This window comes from Neopelma chrysocephalum, unplaced genomic scaffold, assembly GCF_003984885.1.
Source record: "Neopelma chrysocephalum unplaced genomic scaffold, ASM398488v2 Primary Assembly neopelma1_44, whole genome shotgun sequence".
NCBI classification, from domain to species: domain Eukaryota; kingdom Metazoa; phylum Chordata; class Aves; order Passeriformes; family Pipridae; genus Neopelma; species Neopelma chrysocephalum.
The window spans coordinates 25,657,532-25,674,590 of NW_020897703.1; the positions used below are offsets into that span (position 1 = coordinate 25,657,532).

At 39.5% G+C, this 17,059-nt stretch overlaps 2 protein-coding genes across 4 annotated transcripts in view; one reads left to right on the forward strand and one right to left on the reverse strand.

Moving 5' to 3' along the window:
• Positions 1-187: 187 nt before the first annotated feature.
• Positions 188-16,359, reverse strand: LMLN (leishmanolysin like peptidase). The gene is made up of 17 exons (XM_027679038.1): positions 16,207-16,359; positions 15,785-15,882; positions 15,652-15,682; positions 15,052-15,134; positions 14,481-14,598; positions 13,581-13,759; positions 12,830-12,935; positions 12,480-12,574; positions 11,540-11,657; positions 10,509-10,616; positions 9,704-9,780; positions 8,514-8,624; positions 7,694-7,826; positions 6,939-7,098; positions 6,030-6,160; positions 5,002-5,212; positions 188-4,400 (listed from the first exon to the last, which is right to left on the reverse strand). Exons 1-17 carry the CDS (start codon positions 16,357-16,359, stop codon positions 4,306-4,308), a joined length of 2,007 nt encoding a protein of 668 aa, XP_027534839.1. The 3' UTR covers positions 188-4,305.
• A 146-nt stretch (positions 16,360-16,505) lies between these two features.
• Positions 16,506-17,059, forward strand: part of PARP9 (poly(ADP-ribose) polymerase family member 9) — a 64,889-nt gene continuing 64,335 nt past the window's right edge. For all 3 annotated transcript variants that reach the window (XM_027679047.1, XM_027679045.1, XM_027679046.1), the window contains exon 1: positions 16,506-16,730. The gene's annotated coding sequence lies outside the window, so the exon portion shown is untranslated. The remainder of the gene's footprint in view (positions 16,731-17,059) is intronic.

The following is a 17,059-nucleotide window of genomic DNA, read 5'->3' on the forward strand; positions in this document are numbered from 1 at the left end:
ACATAGAACATTTTACATTCAAAGTGTATCAAATAACAGTTTAATAAAGTGATCAATATGCAGCCTTGATGTAATTCCATTTTTCAACATTATTACAAAATAAATGACTGTTGTAATAGTGGTCCTTTACTGCGCTTACTCTTGCAGTTAAATCATCAGCAACTCTCAAAGAAAAGGACAAAAAGAATCAATTTTCTACAGACATTTTATTGATGAACAGTCTTTTCTTTTTTTTATAACATACTTTTTTTAACCGGTAAAATAAGCAATTTTTTTACTCCATAAATAACACAAATTAGCCCTTATATCTCAATCCAGCCAAAATCAGTGTAAAATACTTTGTTCTATATTTACATTCTGTACCAAAATAGGAAACACATGTTCAAGGTCAGCCAGTTCTCTCAAAACAGTTGTTTTATCTCCAAGGTAAGCTTCATATTTGAAAGGTAACATTTGCACTTTGAAAGTCTGGTACTGTAAGATCACATTATTCGGTGTACAAATAGCCCCAAATCCTGAAGAGCAACACACACACATGAGCAGCACCCACACATCCAGACAAGCAAAAACAGGGGCTTCAATCTCACAGGGAAAAGACCTTGAGCTGCTCAGCTGGCTGAAAGTCACTCCTTGGAAATGAGGGGAAGAAAGGACATACCATTCCCTCTCTATTGGAATACAATTAAGCAGCAAGATTTCCAGTACAGGAAGATTTAAAAACAACTGGCCCTCATGAGGAATTGTGGAGATGTCTGCTCTTAAGAGACATAAGTCTTCCCAATTTACTAATGCACAGTAGAAAGAATGAGCTGCTTTGGACTGACAGTCAACTAATGGGGGACATGATTCTCTTTCAGTAATTAACCTATATCAAAGGCCATGACAGTTTCCCAAGACCTCAACTCATTTCAGGAGGAATGAATTGCTGCTTTTCAGTGTGGTTTTACCTGCTGCATTCTCCAGCCAAAAGCTATCATTATTTCTTGTAATTGAAACACTAGAAAAATGTGTTCCTAAAGTATGACTTCCCTCGACTTCTAATTGAAATGCTTTGAACTACTGGGGTCAGAAAAGTCCACAAGACTAATTTATTTCCCTAAGCAAACATGGAACGTTTTTTTAGAAATTAAAACTGTGGACACTATATATTGAAAATGTTTCCGCTACAGGTGAGCTACCTCATGTATCTCTTAGCACAACTTGCAGGGCTCCTGGTGCCCCATTTACTCTGGTAAGAACACAAAGGCTTAACTGGGCTACATTTCAAAGTTTTCAGGCATAAGAGATGCAACAGGATAGACTGGCCACCTGCAGGCAGGACACCTAACGGAGCTGCCTGCAAACTTCGTATTTATTTAAAAGCAATTCTGATTTTTACAGCATAAACTACACTTAAGGCTACACAATTGATTGGTATAAAGCTACATTTTTAGCTATGTTCTACACTCAAAAATGGCTTATGCTTCCTACTGTATTTACTTTATTCTTAGAAACCTGAGACATGTTTTTACTTAATTAATCTTAAGATTTGGAAGTTCACAGCAGGCTAGAAGCTGAACGCAAAGACAAACACAACTGAGGTAGTCAGCTTTACTCAAATATTCTTTATGATGATTACCAGTTTGTTGTCACTTTAAATTGAACTTGACACATTCCTTGGCAGTTCCCACAAGGCTACAGCTGCTAACAGCTGCTAACCCACTGATGGGATACAATACGTTGCATTTTTCTGACTCGAGTACTTTCCCCACTCGACCCCCCAAAGTCACATCCAGTTCTGCAGTTCACAGCCAGCTGAAGGGCTGCACACCAAAGAAATTACGACTGAAATCTCAGATTATTAAGGCAGTAGCAGTTTTACTTCACTGGATTCACTGATGCAGCTACTCAGCAGGTACTGGTGACCCTGACCACAAGAGCTCCAACAGGCCCATAGATTTTTCCCTGTCAGTACAAAGCACTACAGCCCCTTTCTTTAATTAATGCATACAGTTAGGAAGTAGGTAAGCATCGACTTTCTAAGCCATCTTTCAGTTAATTCTCAGGAAGAGAGATTAAAAGAAGAAAAACTCTCAAGATAAACAACTGTGTAGAAGATAAAAATATTCAATTAAATATAACAAATCTCACATTTACACAGACAGGAGACCAGCATATCAAATACTGAGCACAATAAATTAACACCAGTTAAAAAGTTTAACAGGTATAAAGTTAACCAGAAAGTTCAGACAGTGCAAATATTCCACAGTAAGGAAAAATAACCAGTAATTTTTTTTCAAGTATCAAAAGCATTGTTGTTGAGTGATACCATTTCAACTGTATTATTGCACAACAGAAAAAATACAATATCAACCTCTGGGACCTAAGATGTATTCTCAAACCTTTATGTTTTCAAGGAATCAATTTACATTGACTGTTTTGTGGACATATTAACATGATTAGAGTTCACTTATCAATCTTAGTGTTTTGTAATTTGAACTTGTACAAATTTAAAGCATTAGAGTCCTGACTTGTATTGCTTCTCTGAAACACTGGTTTAAGTCTAGCCTAGGCCTTGTATAATTCAAAGCAAACTTAACTTGCAGTCAAGAAGGGGACCTAACCCAGTGCAAGGTACTCTCAACTGCGATGCCTTCAGGCAGTTTTAGGTTGCACCTTACTTGCCTCAGCAGTGTCGTAAGAGTTTCTTTAAATAAAAAAAACCAACAAACAAGTCCAGTAGGCACTAAGAATTTCTTACAATCATGATGGAAGTCCTTTAATAATTTAAAGTTTAATTGTAGCTAAATAAATTTTACTCCACCTCCCTACCTTCCATTTTAGAAAGGGATCCAGTCACTGACAATTCTAATATCACAGCACATTTAAGAAGCAGAGTAACATCATCTTTGCACTTTTTTAGTGCACTGGGCATGTCCATTCCCTCAAGTTTAACACTCTTCCAAGTATGAAAACTATCCTAAAAGGACAGACAGCGGATTGAATCGTGTGACAGTTTCTTTTACTCTGAACGGGATTATTTGTTATAAATTATAAAAAATATCCTTACAAGGGTCCTATAGAGCAGCTCTCCTTAGCTTGAGATTTACTCCTTTCCTTCTTCTTCTATATTTTCTCATTATTAGTTTTGTAGCAAAGTGTACCCGCAAGTGTTTCAAAACGTCTGATTCTCAACTTATTGCAAATACTCAAATAATCCATAGTATTTACATGTGCAAGAAAAAGTGAAAAAGTGGAGGTGGAAAATAAAAAAAAAGGAAAACAGATTAGATTTTCCTTACACATTCAATATAGTTTTTGGTCTAGAGACATCATCATGGTCCTGTAAGATTATAGCTGCCATTGCTACTGGTTTGCCCTTCAACAAAAAGTGAGAACATTTGCAGTTATGTTCATACTATTTAAGAAACAATAATGCCATTATTCATTACTTAAGAAACAAACCAACAAAATAAAAAATGATCATAAATTCTATCCCAGTTTTACAGTCTGGATATCAGTACTGAAACGCATTTGCTCAGCAAATTACTCTGAGAATATTCAAATATTTGATGTACTAAATTTCACAGTAAAACTGGCACATGCTAAATGAGAATGGGATTTCTAGACAGTTGTCTTCATTACCATTCTGAAATTCCATTTTGTGCATGTAGGTATATGCAAGTGAACCCCAAGAATTAGCTGCTTTACCTAGTATGAATTCTGAGAAGCCTCAAAGCTGCAAAATCAAGTTGTGGTGACAACTGCTAACCACTGGTCTATCCCATTAAATTATTCCTTCATGCATGAATTGTAAGAATTGACAAAACAAACAAGTTCCCAACCTGTTCAGGCCCGGGTTATTAGCAGTGACAACAACTGATTTTTACATGGCTTTCGACTAAACCACTGAGGTATATTTCCAGTTTGAGGATGCTTTGCTACCAGTCACACAACAGACATAACAAAAAAAACCAACCCTCAGTTCTATTACAGAAGAGTTCTTGTTTCAGATCTTAACTGAATTGCCAGGTAGTCTAACACAGTTGGCACAGTGGATCTTGTTACTGAGTCAAAAAAACCAAAGGTTGCAATTCAGGAAAATACTGGCACTTATTGAGATGACAAGGTAAATTTTCCTCCTCTCAAAACTCTGGCTGCTTTTGTCAGCACCTCCCTGACTACTGTCTGCACCAATACTTGCCAGGAGAGATGAGGTTCAGCAGAAGACAGCTTCCTGCAGAGACAAACACTCTGTGCTCCACAGTAAGGAGTGCAACATAATAGTGTATCATCTCGGAACATCTTCTGGCCCCGAGCTTAACTCTATGCACAGAGGAACAATCCTGTTAGCAGGGGAATTAAGTTGGCCATCAGTAGCCAAAGGGTTACCACCAGGCTGGACGAGCAGGAGCACAAGTCTAAAATAAAAAAAGAAACAACAAAAAACCATAAAGCTTATAAATTTTATATTTAAAGAGAAGATAAAATAACAAAGAGAACACTAAAAACCACAAAAGAGCTAAAGCAAACTTCTTGACTAAACATTAACTGGTATTTAGTGAATTAAGCTTTTTACCTCCCTCAAAAAGAAAACTGACTCTGATCTTTCGTGTGCTGGATTACAACACTAACATTGTCAATGGGAAGTTACACAAGTGAGAACTCACTTTCCATGAGGTGACAGTTTTTCAGATTATAATAATGATATGGCCTTCAAAACACAGATTGGATTTCCTGGTAAATTCCCAGGCTAAAGCTAGATTTCTGGGATGATTGCAAGGAGACATGACATGAAGGACTCATGTTTCAGACACATTTCTCCTGTGTTAGCCACCATTCTGCACAACCGCACAGCAAAAAGCAGGGCACCTTTGCTATCTTCCTTTACCTCCTACACCTGGGATCTTTGAATAGCCATGGCTTTCCTTTCTTGTTCCCGACAGTCAGAGCTGACGCAAATTTTTGACGTTTTCAGATATCGAATATTAAAGTTTCACTTCAGCAAATAAGGCAACCTACCAATGGGTGCAGCTCTTGTTAGGTTAGAAGCTGGAGGATCCCGCTCTGGGGGACAGGAGTCACAGAAGTCCGAACAGGCTGGGCAGAGCAGATTCCCAACGTGTATCCAGCCATTCATCTGGATGCTCACAGTTAATACCTGACCTGAGCGGCTGCACAAGTATGCAGTGTCCTTGACCCAAACATGCAGCCCTTGTGGAGAACAAGAAACCTTAAAATAAGAGAGTAAGAGTCAAGTCCGTATTACAGTTTATCATAGTGGGGGTTTGGAGGCTTTCTCAATAAGTAAATAGGACATTCAGTAAACACCTGGTATTAGAGCACAGATGAACTGCAAGTATTTTAATGCACTCAGAGTGACTATTCGGTTCAGGAATGCTTTAAAGCAGTGACTGTACTCCTTTTGTGCAATGATGCAGATCATCAACTGAGAATGAGTAAAATTTGGCTTCTGCTCATGACTACTTTTTTAGAGTTGTGCAGCTGTTGAATTTGACACCTTTAGTGAGATAGTCCTGAAGAGAATGAGGATAATGAAAAATAAGTGACATGTGCACAGCGCTTTCCACCTCTGAAAAATCAGAGTGACTAATTAGCATTAAGCTTCAACAACAGAACATTTCACGTAATTATTCCTTCTTACCCCAGTGACACCTTCTCTTCAGCTAAGACAGATGATGTCCCTAGCCAGACTGGAAGTAACACACAAGCCATCCCAGAGGTCACACACTTAACTTAGCTAAATTACAAGCTTATGGTTGGAAGATAATTGTTTTCAAAGCATGTCAAATGATCTAGAGATTTGAGGTAGAGAAGATCATGTTCAATGTGCAGTTCTAAGTCATAGCTGACATTTTATGCCTGACTTTTCCTCTAAGTGTTACTTAAAAAAAAAAAAACCAAAACAAACCAACAACAAAAAACCCCAACCCAAACCAAACCAAAAAAAACACACACACAAAAAACCAACAACAACAACAACAACAACAACAACAACAACCAAAAGAAAAAACCCAACACATACTTACTTGGTAACATCCACTACCCCAGTCAGGGTAACTGAGTTTCCTCCGGCACTGTTCCATAACAAAAGCGGATTTCTGAATAAGACATACAGAGTTTGGTCCATATTTCTCTGCACCATAGTTTTTGGTAGGATCTAAAGTAGAAGGAATATACTGAATTGCAACTTACTAGAGAAACGAAATCCACATCAACTTAAAAGCCTATAATGGTCAATATCTCCACACGCAACTTAAAGTTTACTTCTGGAATATTTCAGGCCCTTAATCATTATCAATTTGGGAATTATACCATCTTGAAAATAAAGTGGGAAGAAACAAGATTTTAAAACCAAACAAACCAGTCAACTAACCACAAAAAAACCCCAACCAGCAAGCATTTTCCATCAGAACTATGTGGTTATGCTTGCCCCCAAGGAGTGCCAGCTGTGATTTCTGGCTTCAGGGCAGAGGGTGTGTGTTTGTTTTTGATACAACTGCACAGACAGGTAATATCCTCCAGCATTCTGGAGTTCTGCAATACTGAACATCCACGCACTACCCATATTCTAGTAATTTGCAAAGCTCCATGCCTTGAACAAAAACCCCACAAAGGTGGAAAGTGGAATTATGTTTCAGACACTCAAAAAACAAACAACCCACCCACCCTAACCCTTTGTGTTTTATCTGGATCATTTGGGGTTATTATCTGTTCTGCTCTCAGGCAATTCTTGCATTAGATGTGGGAGTTTGCCTCCTAGGTGTACAAGGTAGTTGTGCCATGCTTCTCACCCCAGCACAGTGTTTACACAGCTGGTAGGGTAAAACCTGACTAGTGAAAAAATTCACATCCAATTAGTTTGAATATACAGCAAGTCCATTTCAAATTAAGAAATGCAGTCTCTGCAATATCATACTGAAAACCTGAGTACTGACCTGGTTGGTTTTCAATTATTCTGCAGTCTGAACTGCGTTGAAATTCACCACTTAAATGCCAGCTGAATTCCTGACTAAAGGGACAATAGTCAGCAATTTCTACTGAGCCACCATAATAAGGCAATTCTTCTGCTGGTACTCCATTAAGATTGTCAAAGTACTGCAAAACAAAATACAGTAGTGAAGCAGTTTGTGCAAAGACAAGTGTACAACTGTTTTTAAACAGACCAAATCACTACACCTGTAAGAACATCTGCTGTGACACTCAGGAATGCAGTTAACAGCAACTTACAATACCCATGAACCAGATAAACCAGAAGTATTTAAGAATATGTAAATAATGCAGAGATTCACATTTGTATGTATCACTCCCCACTCCTGCTCCTGCCTCCCCTCTTTGTAATCAGTGCATTCCTTGGGATGTAAATAGAACACATTTCTTAGTGTGCAGTGACACAGGGCAGCAGACTGGGGGAAGAAATACCCCAAACAAAACATTCTGAGGGATTTCTTTTACGCAGCAACTTTTCCATCTGGTATTTGGTTAGATGGTCAAGAAACCTCCTTATTCTTTTATTAATATCACAAGGGGTTTTTTTCAGACTCCTTGTAATAAACTAGGCAGACATTTTTCACATTACCTACCCTCATCTACTAGTTCAGAAGAAAAAAAACCCACAAAAATATAATCATCTGGCTGCAAACCTCAACAATGAAAACACTTCAGTTATTTGTTAAAGTAAGATCCATTATACCTGATATTCCTGAGGTAACTGCTTTGGAAACTTTTGCAAGTTGCACACTGCTACTGCTCTTTGGTCCTGTCTGCAGGTTAATTGCAAAGGATTACTCCTCAAAGTGTCGCAGTATGGACTGATTAATTGCCTCCTCAAAAAAGAAAGAAAAAGAGAAGAATAAAAATCCCACTAGATCACTTTAACTGCTTTACATAAACAGTCTGTCTAGATTCTTTGTTCCCATTCTCCCCTACACTCACTCAATGACACAAAGAAGCATCAACTTCTTCTCTGGAGGCTAATTATTGTTATTTATCTGGTTATGACCTTTCGGAATATCAAGCCAGTGATCAAAATTACAATGCACTCACCTATTTAGTTTTAATGACACTGCTTTGTAAACTTTAAAAAAAATATACAAGCAAAACATGCCCACTATGCAGCTGTGTCTTAGGAATGTACGAGTATTGTAAGGAACAAACAAGGCAGGCTTTGTTTTGAAGATGCCTATCATCTCCCTTTGTTGCTTTTAGTACAGTCTGGTAATGCAAAATGACACAGGCTGCATTTCCAATTAAAAGGGACAAAATAAGAAGGCAAACACTTTTAGATTAAGTCCTACCCATTCTCTCTGAAGCACAGCCTTCTCATAGTGTAAATGCATTCTACACCCTAAGATATTTGGCTCTGTATTTATTGTATTGAGTGGGATGCAGGGCAGCATTCCTTGTTCATCTGTATCTGCCCCTACTTCTTTTCACTGAGTTACATTTAAAGGACAAATATAAACAAGCACCAGGGTTTCCTCTCAATTTTTTTTTAAAGACTGTATCCTTACTTTTGCCTCTTTTGGTCAATCCAGAATTTGCAGCTCTTCATTACAAAGTCACAGCCTTTATTGCGTCCCCAATCTAATTTCTCTGCCATGCTGTAATTTGCTTTATACCACCTGTAAAGGGATTTTAAAATGAGAATGTGAGGAATTGTGCGATGATTCATGTTAATAAAGAACAAGAAATCGAGGGTTATTCAAACTGCCAAACGTTAATATACTGAATATGCTTATGTAAATATGCTTATGTAATTTGCTTTTAACAAACATATGCCACTAAGGCCAAATAAGACTTAAAAATATACTGCTTATATATGCAACAAGTAAATATGCATGTGTAAGGAAAGAAGTTATCCAAAGGATAAGAAAAGGGAAACTTGACTGTTTCCCCTCAACCACTGATAAGAGCCTGCACGGGCCAGAGAAACGAAGCTGACATCATAACCAAGAAACGAAACTGGGTGGTGACTTTCCTAGAACAAATGTATAAAAGCCTGCAAAACACTCTGTAGGGTGTGTGTATTGCTGAGGCTGAGCCCCCGCTTGCACCCAGCACTGCTTTGCTCATTCATTATCGAATAAATAGCCTTGCTGCTAAGAATCCTTGATTACTGGCTTCATTTATAACAAGAATATAGTTACTTCAAAAATTAGTGTTCTGGTGAATAAAACTCAGTTCAAAGAACTTCATACTATGCCTTAAGGTCTTCAAATTAAGAAAAAGGGAAACTGCATCCCTTCCTGTAACAAAATATATTACGATTACACTGTTTTTCAAGTGCCAATGAACTAGAAGAAAATTTCATGATCTGCAAAGAAACAATGCATACAGAAAGATGACATTTTAGGCAATTTCTGCTTTCTATCTGCAAGAAGAGCTGGAAAAAAAAAATCAATATGTACTGTGTGCAACTAGAGAAGACTTAAATCAGGAAAAAAAGTAAACAGACTCTACAAACAGCACTATGCATTGCAATGCCTGTTTTTTTAAGGCTAAATTAAGAATGGGTTTTGAAATACATGAAGAAAAAATAACATACGGGGTCTAACTCCTTGTTTAGTGTAATGCCAGTTATGATGATTACCTGCTGTGCTGCAGATGGGTAAGTACAAATGCATCAATTCCAAGTAAGATCAAGTACAATGAAAACCAAACACAAATGAACCAAACCCCAACCCCTATTCTTAATTCCTACCCTGTGTCTTCCATTAATGCCAAGGTGATCCTGGAAAAGACTCGATTCTGAGTATGGGATCCAGTCATTGCTTCATTCTGAAAGTTACCAGTAACTATTAGTAAGCCACTAAAAATCATTATATAGAAAATCCTTCCTATGAAAAGGCATTTTATTTCCAGTCTCTTTTTACTACTGACAATCAAATCCCATCCTCCTTCATAAAAGGTCTGTCCTGAAGCATTTCCCTTCTAGTTTACCTCACTGCATACACCAGTGACTAGAAAGCGTACCTGTGCCAAAAATCTAACACAGCACAAAGTTATAAATAAAAATCAGTTTAAATGTCAGGAGGGAAATAAGTGTTTTCTTGATCAGACAAGGTTCTGGAAGACAGATGGCAAAAGCCAATGCCAGGGCACACGAACAGAGATGAAGCCAAGGTAATGAAGAATGAACACATATTTGATATATGAAGCAGAGGGCAACAAAGCTGAAATGATTCAAAGGACTATCCCCCTTTCACTAAAAAGGGAGCAAACCTCCTCAAAAGGGTAAATGGCAGACAGAAGTAAGAGACATTTAGTTTTTCAGTAATCATCTCAAACTCATACTCTGAGACTTAGATTTATCCAGAAATGGGACATTTATCTCTTAACCTTTCTGCTAAGTATTTAAGTATTAAGTACTGTTTGTGATGTATTTCAGTGAGGTTTGATACCTCTGCATTTTCAAGGCTCCAGTAGGTACCACACTAAACCTAAAAATCAAGGTGGAGGGAACAGACATTCCCACATCCCCTTTCATTCCTAATGTCAGCACTAACCTCCAACAATCTCTTCTCCCAGTGATTGAGCTCAGTACCCATGCCACCTTGATTTTCAAGCTCCATTCCCTCTAGAATTGGACAATTAAAATGTTTTCGAGCTTCTTCCTAGAAAGAAAACATTTACAACTCTCAAAATATTGAGATAGAGACCCGCATGCAGTCCTACTGCTCTATAATTATCTTTTAAAAGTATTTCAGCATTTCATTTTCTACTATTTTATTTTCTTCTCAATGTAAAACACTTCTACTCAGAGGCTGACTAAGCCACCAAGCACCCTAACAGAGAACCTAACACTCTGCCTACTCATGTCCTGGGAATAAATGAGCAAAACCAGGGGTAATTAATCCAAGTTTGCTCCATATACTGTGTTAGATTTAAAACAAACAAAAACATTATCTGTGGCCAAATATGATTAACACTACAACTTATTTACAATATCAATTTATTACACTTGAGTATATGTTCTTTTGATGGCACAGAGGGAGAGTCAGAGGCATGGGAAGCAAGAAAGATATCCAAGAAAACTCGAGGAATTTCTTTTTAAACATGACAAAACGTTAACTATATTATTTTGTAATCAATAAAATTAGAGAAAATATTAAAACAATGCTTTTAAAGAGAAAAGTAGAAAATAGAATGATCTTACAAATGACAAAAGCAATGACAATGCTATCTGTTAAAAGAACAGTAATACTAGGTGTCTAAGTCTGCAGGAAAACATCTAAAGAGTAGGATTAAGGAATCTCTTCAACATCAGTTTAGCTTAACCTTTCATAATTTACTTCCCAATGCCTTCCTTGTCTCTCAATATTAAGTCAATTTATTTATTTCATACTGTCTGCCACCCATGTTCCACTTTGGATCCACCCTCTCAACCAATTACACAGTCTTAACGGAGTAGGCTTTGCTTTCAGGGAGAGGGTATTCAATGTTAGGTTATTACTTCTTAAAGAGTAAGGAATATTTACGACTCGAGAACATGATGGGAACCTTGGCACACGAAGTTTAGAAGTTACTCCACACTTACGACTACACGAGGCGTTACCAGAAGGTGAACAGCATGGCGCAGCATTTTGCCACCACGTACATCCCATAACCTCACTGCTCTGTGCACGACTTTATTGCTCCACTGATACAAACCTAGGCTGCAATGAGAATGCTTTGGTTACAAACCTTTCCCACAAAGACTCGCTACTGTGAAAAGATTTTTCTCTGTAAGAAACAGAATCACAGATAATCTCTGTGCTCCCTCAAGCTTTCTAAATTAAAAATTTTATTATGTAACATTTCTCCTTTTTAAGATATGCGTTCATTATACATACAACTCTGATTTAACAAGGCAAAATAAGACTCAAGACATATTTTCTACAGTTACCAAGAGGGTAAGAAATGAAATAGAAATCCTCAGAATGGCTATTATAAAAAGGTGAACAAAGAAAGCTCTCTACCCTTCCACCGCCAAAAAAAACCCCTTAGAACATCTCTACCACATCAACTAAACAAAGAAAAAAAAAAAGCTAATTGCTCATTCTATAACAACTCAGAAAACTCACACAGCAGACTACACGCATTGCCAGTTCTGTATAACCATAAACCTTGAATGATATATATCTTAAAAAAAAACTGCACTGAATTAGGCAGCCTACAGAAAACACAATTCTCCATTTAGAGAGGTGTTCATCAGCATCAAAATTTAGGCACAGGTCATTGTAATGCTTAAGTTCAAGTCTCCCGATAAATGAAATCCTGTCTTAATTTGTAATACATGTGGATAATACAAGTGCTCAATAGCAGTGTAAAAAAAAGACTAAAAAACCACCACATACCAATGTTTGAACATAATAAAGGCAAAGTGCTCTAATAATGGAATGGAGTTGGATTTTCAACAGGCAAGAACACATCCTAAAAAGGCAACAGGAAAACATCCTTCAATGGGAGTACCAAGAAGTCCAAAAAACATGTAATACCTTTCATTAAAAGGAGGGAGTCCATCTGCATATCTTGGTGTCAAAGGTTTTCCATCATCATCACGATAAAATGCAAACAGTCCAGCAGAGAACCCCTTCAGGTTAAAAAACAAGCACATGGAAACCTTTGGTAAGACATTTACATCTGAAGTCAAATGCTATGAAAGAGTTCCCACCCCTGGCACAGATACACTGCAAGTAATGTGCTCCAAGGCAATTAACACATAAATTGAAGGAGGTAAAGCAAGAGCTTTCCTCCATCAAACATCCTCCTCTTGCAACAAGCTGGAGGCATGTGAGCAAGCAGGCACCAATTTCAGGGAAACACATTTTATAACATCAACCCTCACCAGTGCATGGATGATCTCATGTTTCACTGTAGACAACATGCCAATGAATTCCTGAGCTTGCGTTGAAATCATATTTGGACACAAGTTGGCATATCCTGCTATTGGCCTGGAAGACAGTTTTAAAGTTAAATAGGTTTCAGTAAAATACTAGCAAATTCAAATCATATTCACTTGAAGCAAAGGAGATTAAAGAAAATACAGACTAATGTCCTTCCAAAAAACTGCCCCAATCATTTATAAATCTGTTAAGAATTCAGTGACTACTTTACTGTTGGAATGGGGAGAGGTGGGATCAACCAATCTCTACACTCAGTGTTCTGCACAGGTGTTAGTGACAACAGCCTAAGAGATCTGAATTTAGGTAAGACCCTACAGAGGTACAAAGCCTGTGACAGTGACTACATTTGAGCTGGAAACAAGAGCCATGTAAGTAGTGCCACTTGCATTCTCCTTTAAGTCTGCGAACACATGACTCCATGAACACATGAAGCACTCCACCAGAAAGAGGATCTGGAGATAAAGTTTAGGCATTAACAGTGGAGGATTAGCTTTAACTCATGTGACTCAACTTTGCAAGTTAAGCACTATTTGATGGCTTTGTGGTTTTACATAAATACAGTGCTTGTCTATTTCAATAATGACTCCTACCTTGTTATACAACACAAGCAAACAATTAAATTCCACATCTGAACAATGAAAAAACTTGAAAGCTTAATTAAAAAAAAGAGTTTGCAACAGAGGGAATACTTGCCTGTCCATTTCAGCTTCCAGCTGGCAGTAGGCTGCATATGCAATGATATTTTCATGGCCACACCTTTCAGTAGTGAGAGCACTAACGTAGAGCACAAAGTCAGCATCTCGAACCCCTTCTTGGTCAGGTGAGCCAGTGGGCCTGCGGTGCCAGTCACTCTCGTTGTACACCCTGCATTGCTTTACAATGTTCAAACGGAACTATTAAAACACTTTATCTATGATCAAAATTTCGTATGACAATTTAATTAGCTTGAAGCTGAGAATAAATCCCATTGTAAAACAGCAGAAGGTAAGAAAACGCCCTATGAAGAGAGTAAACAAAACCAGAGCCAAGGAATAACTTTCAAGTGACTATCTCTTCTGATTTATCAGACACCATGACAATGGCAGCTTTAAAAAAAAAAAAAGAGTTAAAAGAAGGAGAGAAAGAAATCTACTGATCACATACTGTATCTGAATCAAAAATTCATGTAAGAAAACATGTCAGAAGCATTTCCTGCACTATGCTCTCGGGTCAGTGGATAACCTCTTCAAACAAGGACTTAAAAAAAAAAATCAACACTTACTATTAACTCTATGAAAATCCAACTCGTTGATCAAGTTGAATAACAAGCTGACTAGTAGCAGTCTAATAAGCTTCAAATCTCATCCTCTCTGTGCATGTCTTTACAATGCAGGCTTAGAAAACAGTAACCAGTCTAGTTTTATTTGACTTTTGGCTCAACAACATAAACTACAGAAACTCCTATTAACTCAAGTTGTTCTATTTTGTCCCTCGGATTTAGTGATCTCCCACAAAGAGGTCACTTATGCACAGTTAGCAATATTTACTTTTTCATTAATTTCCAGAAACAATAATCTTTCAAAGATTAGGAAGTGCTTGGACAGCTGAGCTTACCTGGAGGTGTTCCTCAGGAACTATAACTGGCCCACATCTCGTGTGGTCTGCGCAGGCTTTTTGGCAATATCTGTAAGGGTCAGCTTTCCTCCTTAAGTATTGGTTTGTCACACATTGCCTTCAATGAAACATGAAAGACAGTCAGCACTGTTTTATTATTAAAACAAAACTCTAGAATAGTCTGAAAGCATTATATTGGTATTTTAATAAAACTTTCACAGTGAAAATTGTTAGTTACCCTGCTAGGGAAGACATAATGCTTCCAGCTGTTAATGGTGTGTCCACAGGTTCAAAGAGAGATTAGGAACAGGTTCATAAATGGGGTACACGTAAAAGGGAACTGGCAGCATGTATAGCCTTCAACATTTCTGACACAACAAAATGCAAGTGTAGATAATGGAAGGTTGGCAGATTTGTGTACACTCCCTAAAAGAGCATCTGCTACCCCCACTGGGTCAGGTGGTCTGATTCAGGAGGGCGTTTCTTACACTCCTATTCTACTTCTAAAAGCTATACAACACAATGTTAAATATCAAATATAGCAAGTGATTTTCAACAAACTTTCACATACCTGCTAAGTAATATAGTACTTGTGGATTTGCGCACTTGAAACGTCTTCTCCAAATAAGATATAGCTTGGGGGAAGAGTTTGTTCTGAACAGGACAAAAAAAAATCAAAGTCACCCATTAGCAGTGCAGACACAACTCATCTGAAAGGCATTAGCTACCGAGTTACATGAAATTTGCCAGATGTTGTGGTACAGCAGAATAGGGGAAACCCAGACTCCCCAAGAAGTTCAATTACTATCAACATATTTAGGAAATATTTTGTTTCAGTATTCTCATATTTTGTTATTGGAATGACAAAATGGGAAGGGAGCCAGTATTAATTTCAATGCACAGCTTCAAAGAGGCTTTTAAAAACTATATACACATTTCTTACTGATACCTTTGCTCCCTGGGATACAGCAAACACCTGTCAAACTACATTCAGCAGAACACTGGAATTATTTGGAATAGAAGCATAATCTATACACAAAGCCTTGGTTTCCTCAACTAAAGGATATTAAATTGCTGGTATTCAAAGCTTCTAATTAAATTGGCCTTAAATTTAATTTTATGCATATAATAAAATATGTACACACAAAAAGGGGAAGCAAATATAATATACCTTTATAAGGTGTCGTTTCTCAGTCAGCAAGCTACATTTAAAAAACAAAACAATCAAGCTTCAGTTAATAAGGTTTCCATTCTCAGCCACAGAGACAAAAAAAAGAAAAAAGCTGCCACAATGTTATACTCACTTCTCAACACTAGTGTCATATACAATCTTAATTCTTAGCTGTTGATCCACGTTTCGCTTCGAGACATGATTTTCCTTGAGAGGAACTTGAAAGACAACCTGTCAAGGAGAGGTACGGGCCGCTGGATGAGGCAGCTCAGCGGGACAGACACAGCACCCCGGCCCTGTGCTCCTTCTCACCGCGCCAGCACCGCTCCATCAGTCCCTTCCAGCCCCTTCCCGACCCTTCCCTCACCGGGGAGGAACCGCCCCGCGCCCGCCCGCCGCCGTCACCGACCACACCCGGGGCCGCGGGGCCAGACCCGGCACAGCCCGCCCCGGGAAAGCCGAGGACGGACGGACCCAAACAGCGAGACCGGGGAGCGAGGTTTCGCTGCCCAACACCCCCCCACTGCCGCCTGAGGTGCCCCGCGGCGGCCGCACCTGGTCACGGCTGGGCACACGGTGGTCACAAGAGGAAGAAGCGGAGGGAGAAGGAAGCAGCAGCAGGAGCAGGAGCCCGGCGGTAAAGGCGGCGAGCCCCGGGCGGGAGCGGCGGGCGGCGACGGCGCGCCCGCCGCCCGGCTCGGCGGCCATCTTGGAGTGCCCGTCCGCCGCGTCGCCATGGAGGCAGCGCCGGGGGAGCGGCCGCCGCCAATGGGCGAGGGGGGGCGGGGCGGTGGCGGCGGACGCTGCTGATTGGGCGCGGCGCCTCGAGGGGCGGGGCAGGCGGTGAGGGGGAGGTGGCGGGCGGGGCGCGAGAGGGGGATCCAGGACCTCAGGAGCTCTGGGGTTGGGATGGACTTCCAACATCAACGAGTCCAGCAGCTAAGTCAGCACTGCTGTGCTCACCACTAAAGCATGTCCCCGAGCGCCACATCTACACGTGATTTTAGCGCTTCCAGGGACCGTGATTCCACCGCTTCCCCGGGCAGGCCGTTCCAGTGCTCGACCACCCTTTCTGTGAAGTAATTTTTCCTAATATCCAATCTAAACCGTTTGAGGTTTAAACCAATGAGGCCATTTCCTCTTGTCCTGGCTCTTGTAACCTGGGAGAAGAGACCGACCCTACCTGGCGACAACCTGCTGGCTGGTATTTGTAGAGTGATAAGGTCGCCCCCGAGACTCCTTTTGTCCAGGCTGAGCCCCTCCAGCTCCCTCAGCTGCTCCTCAAAAGACTTGTGCTCCAGACCCTTCCCCAGCTCCGTTGCCCTTCTCCAAAAATGCCCCAGCACCTCAATGTCTTTATTGTTCTGATGAGCCCAAAACTGAACACAGGATTAGAGGTGCCTCACCA

Bases quoted from the DNA above. Each gene is read 5' to 3' on its own strand.
- LMLN (XM_027679038.1), bottom strand. From the start codon at position 16,359: ATGGCCGCCGAGCCGGGCGGCGGGCGCGCCGTCGCCGCCCGCCGCTCC. The intron at 12,936-13,580 runs GCAAGTATTCCC...ACTGTCTTCCAG, and splicing joins CTGGAAGCTGAAATGGACAG to GCCAATAGCAGGATATGCCA. The intron at 12,575-12,829 runs GTGAGGGTTGAT...TTTAACCTGAAG, and splicing joins ATGAGATCATCCATGCACTG to GGGTTCTCTGCTGGACTGTT.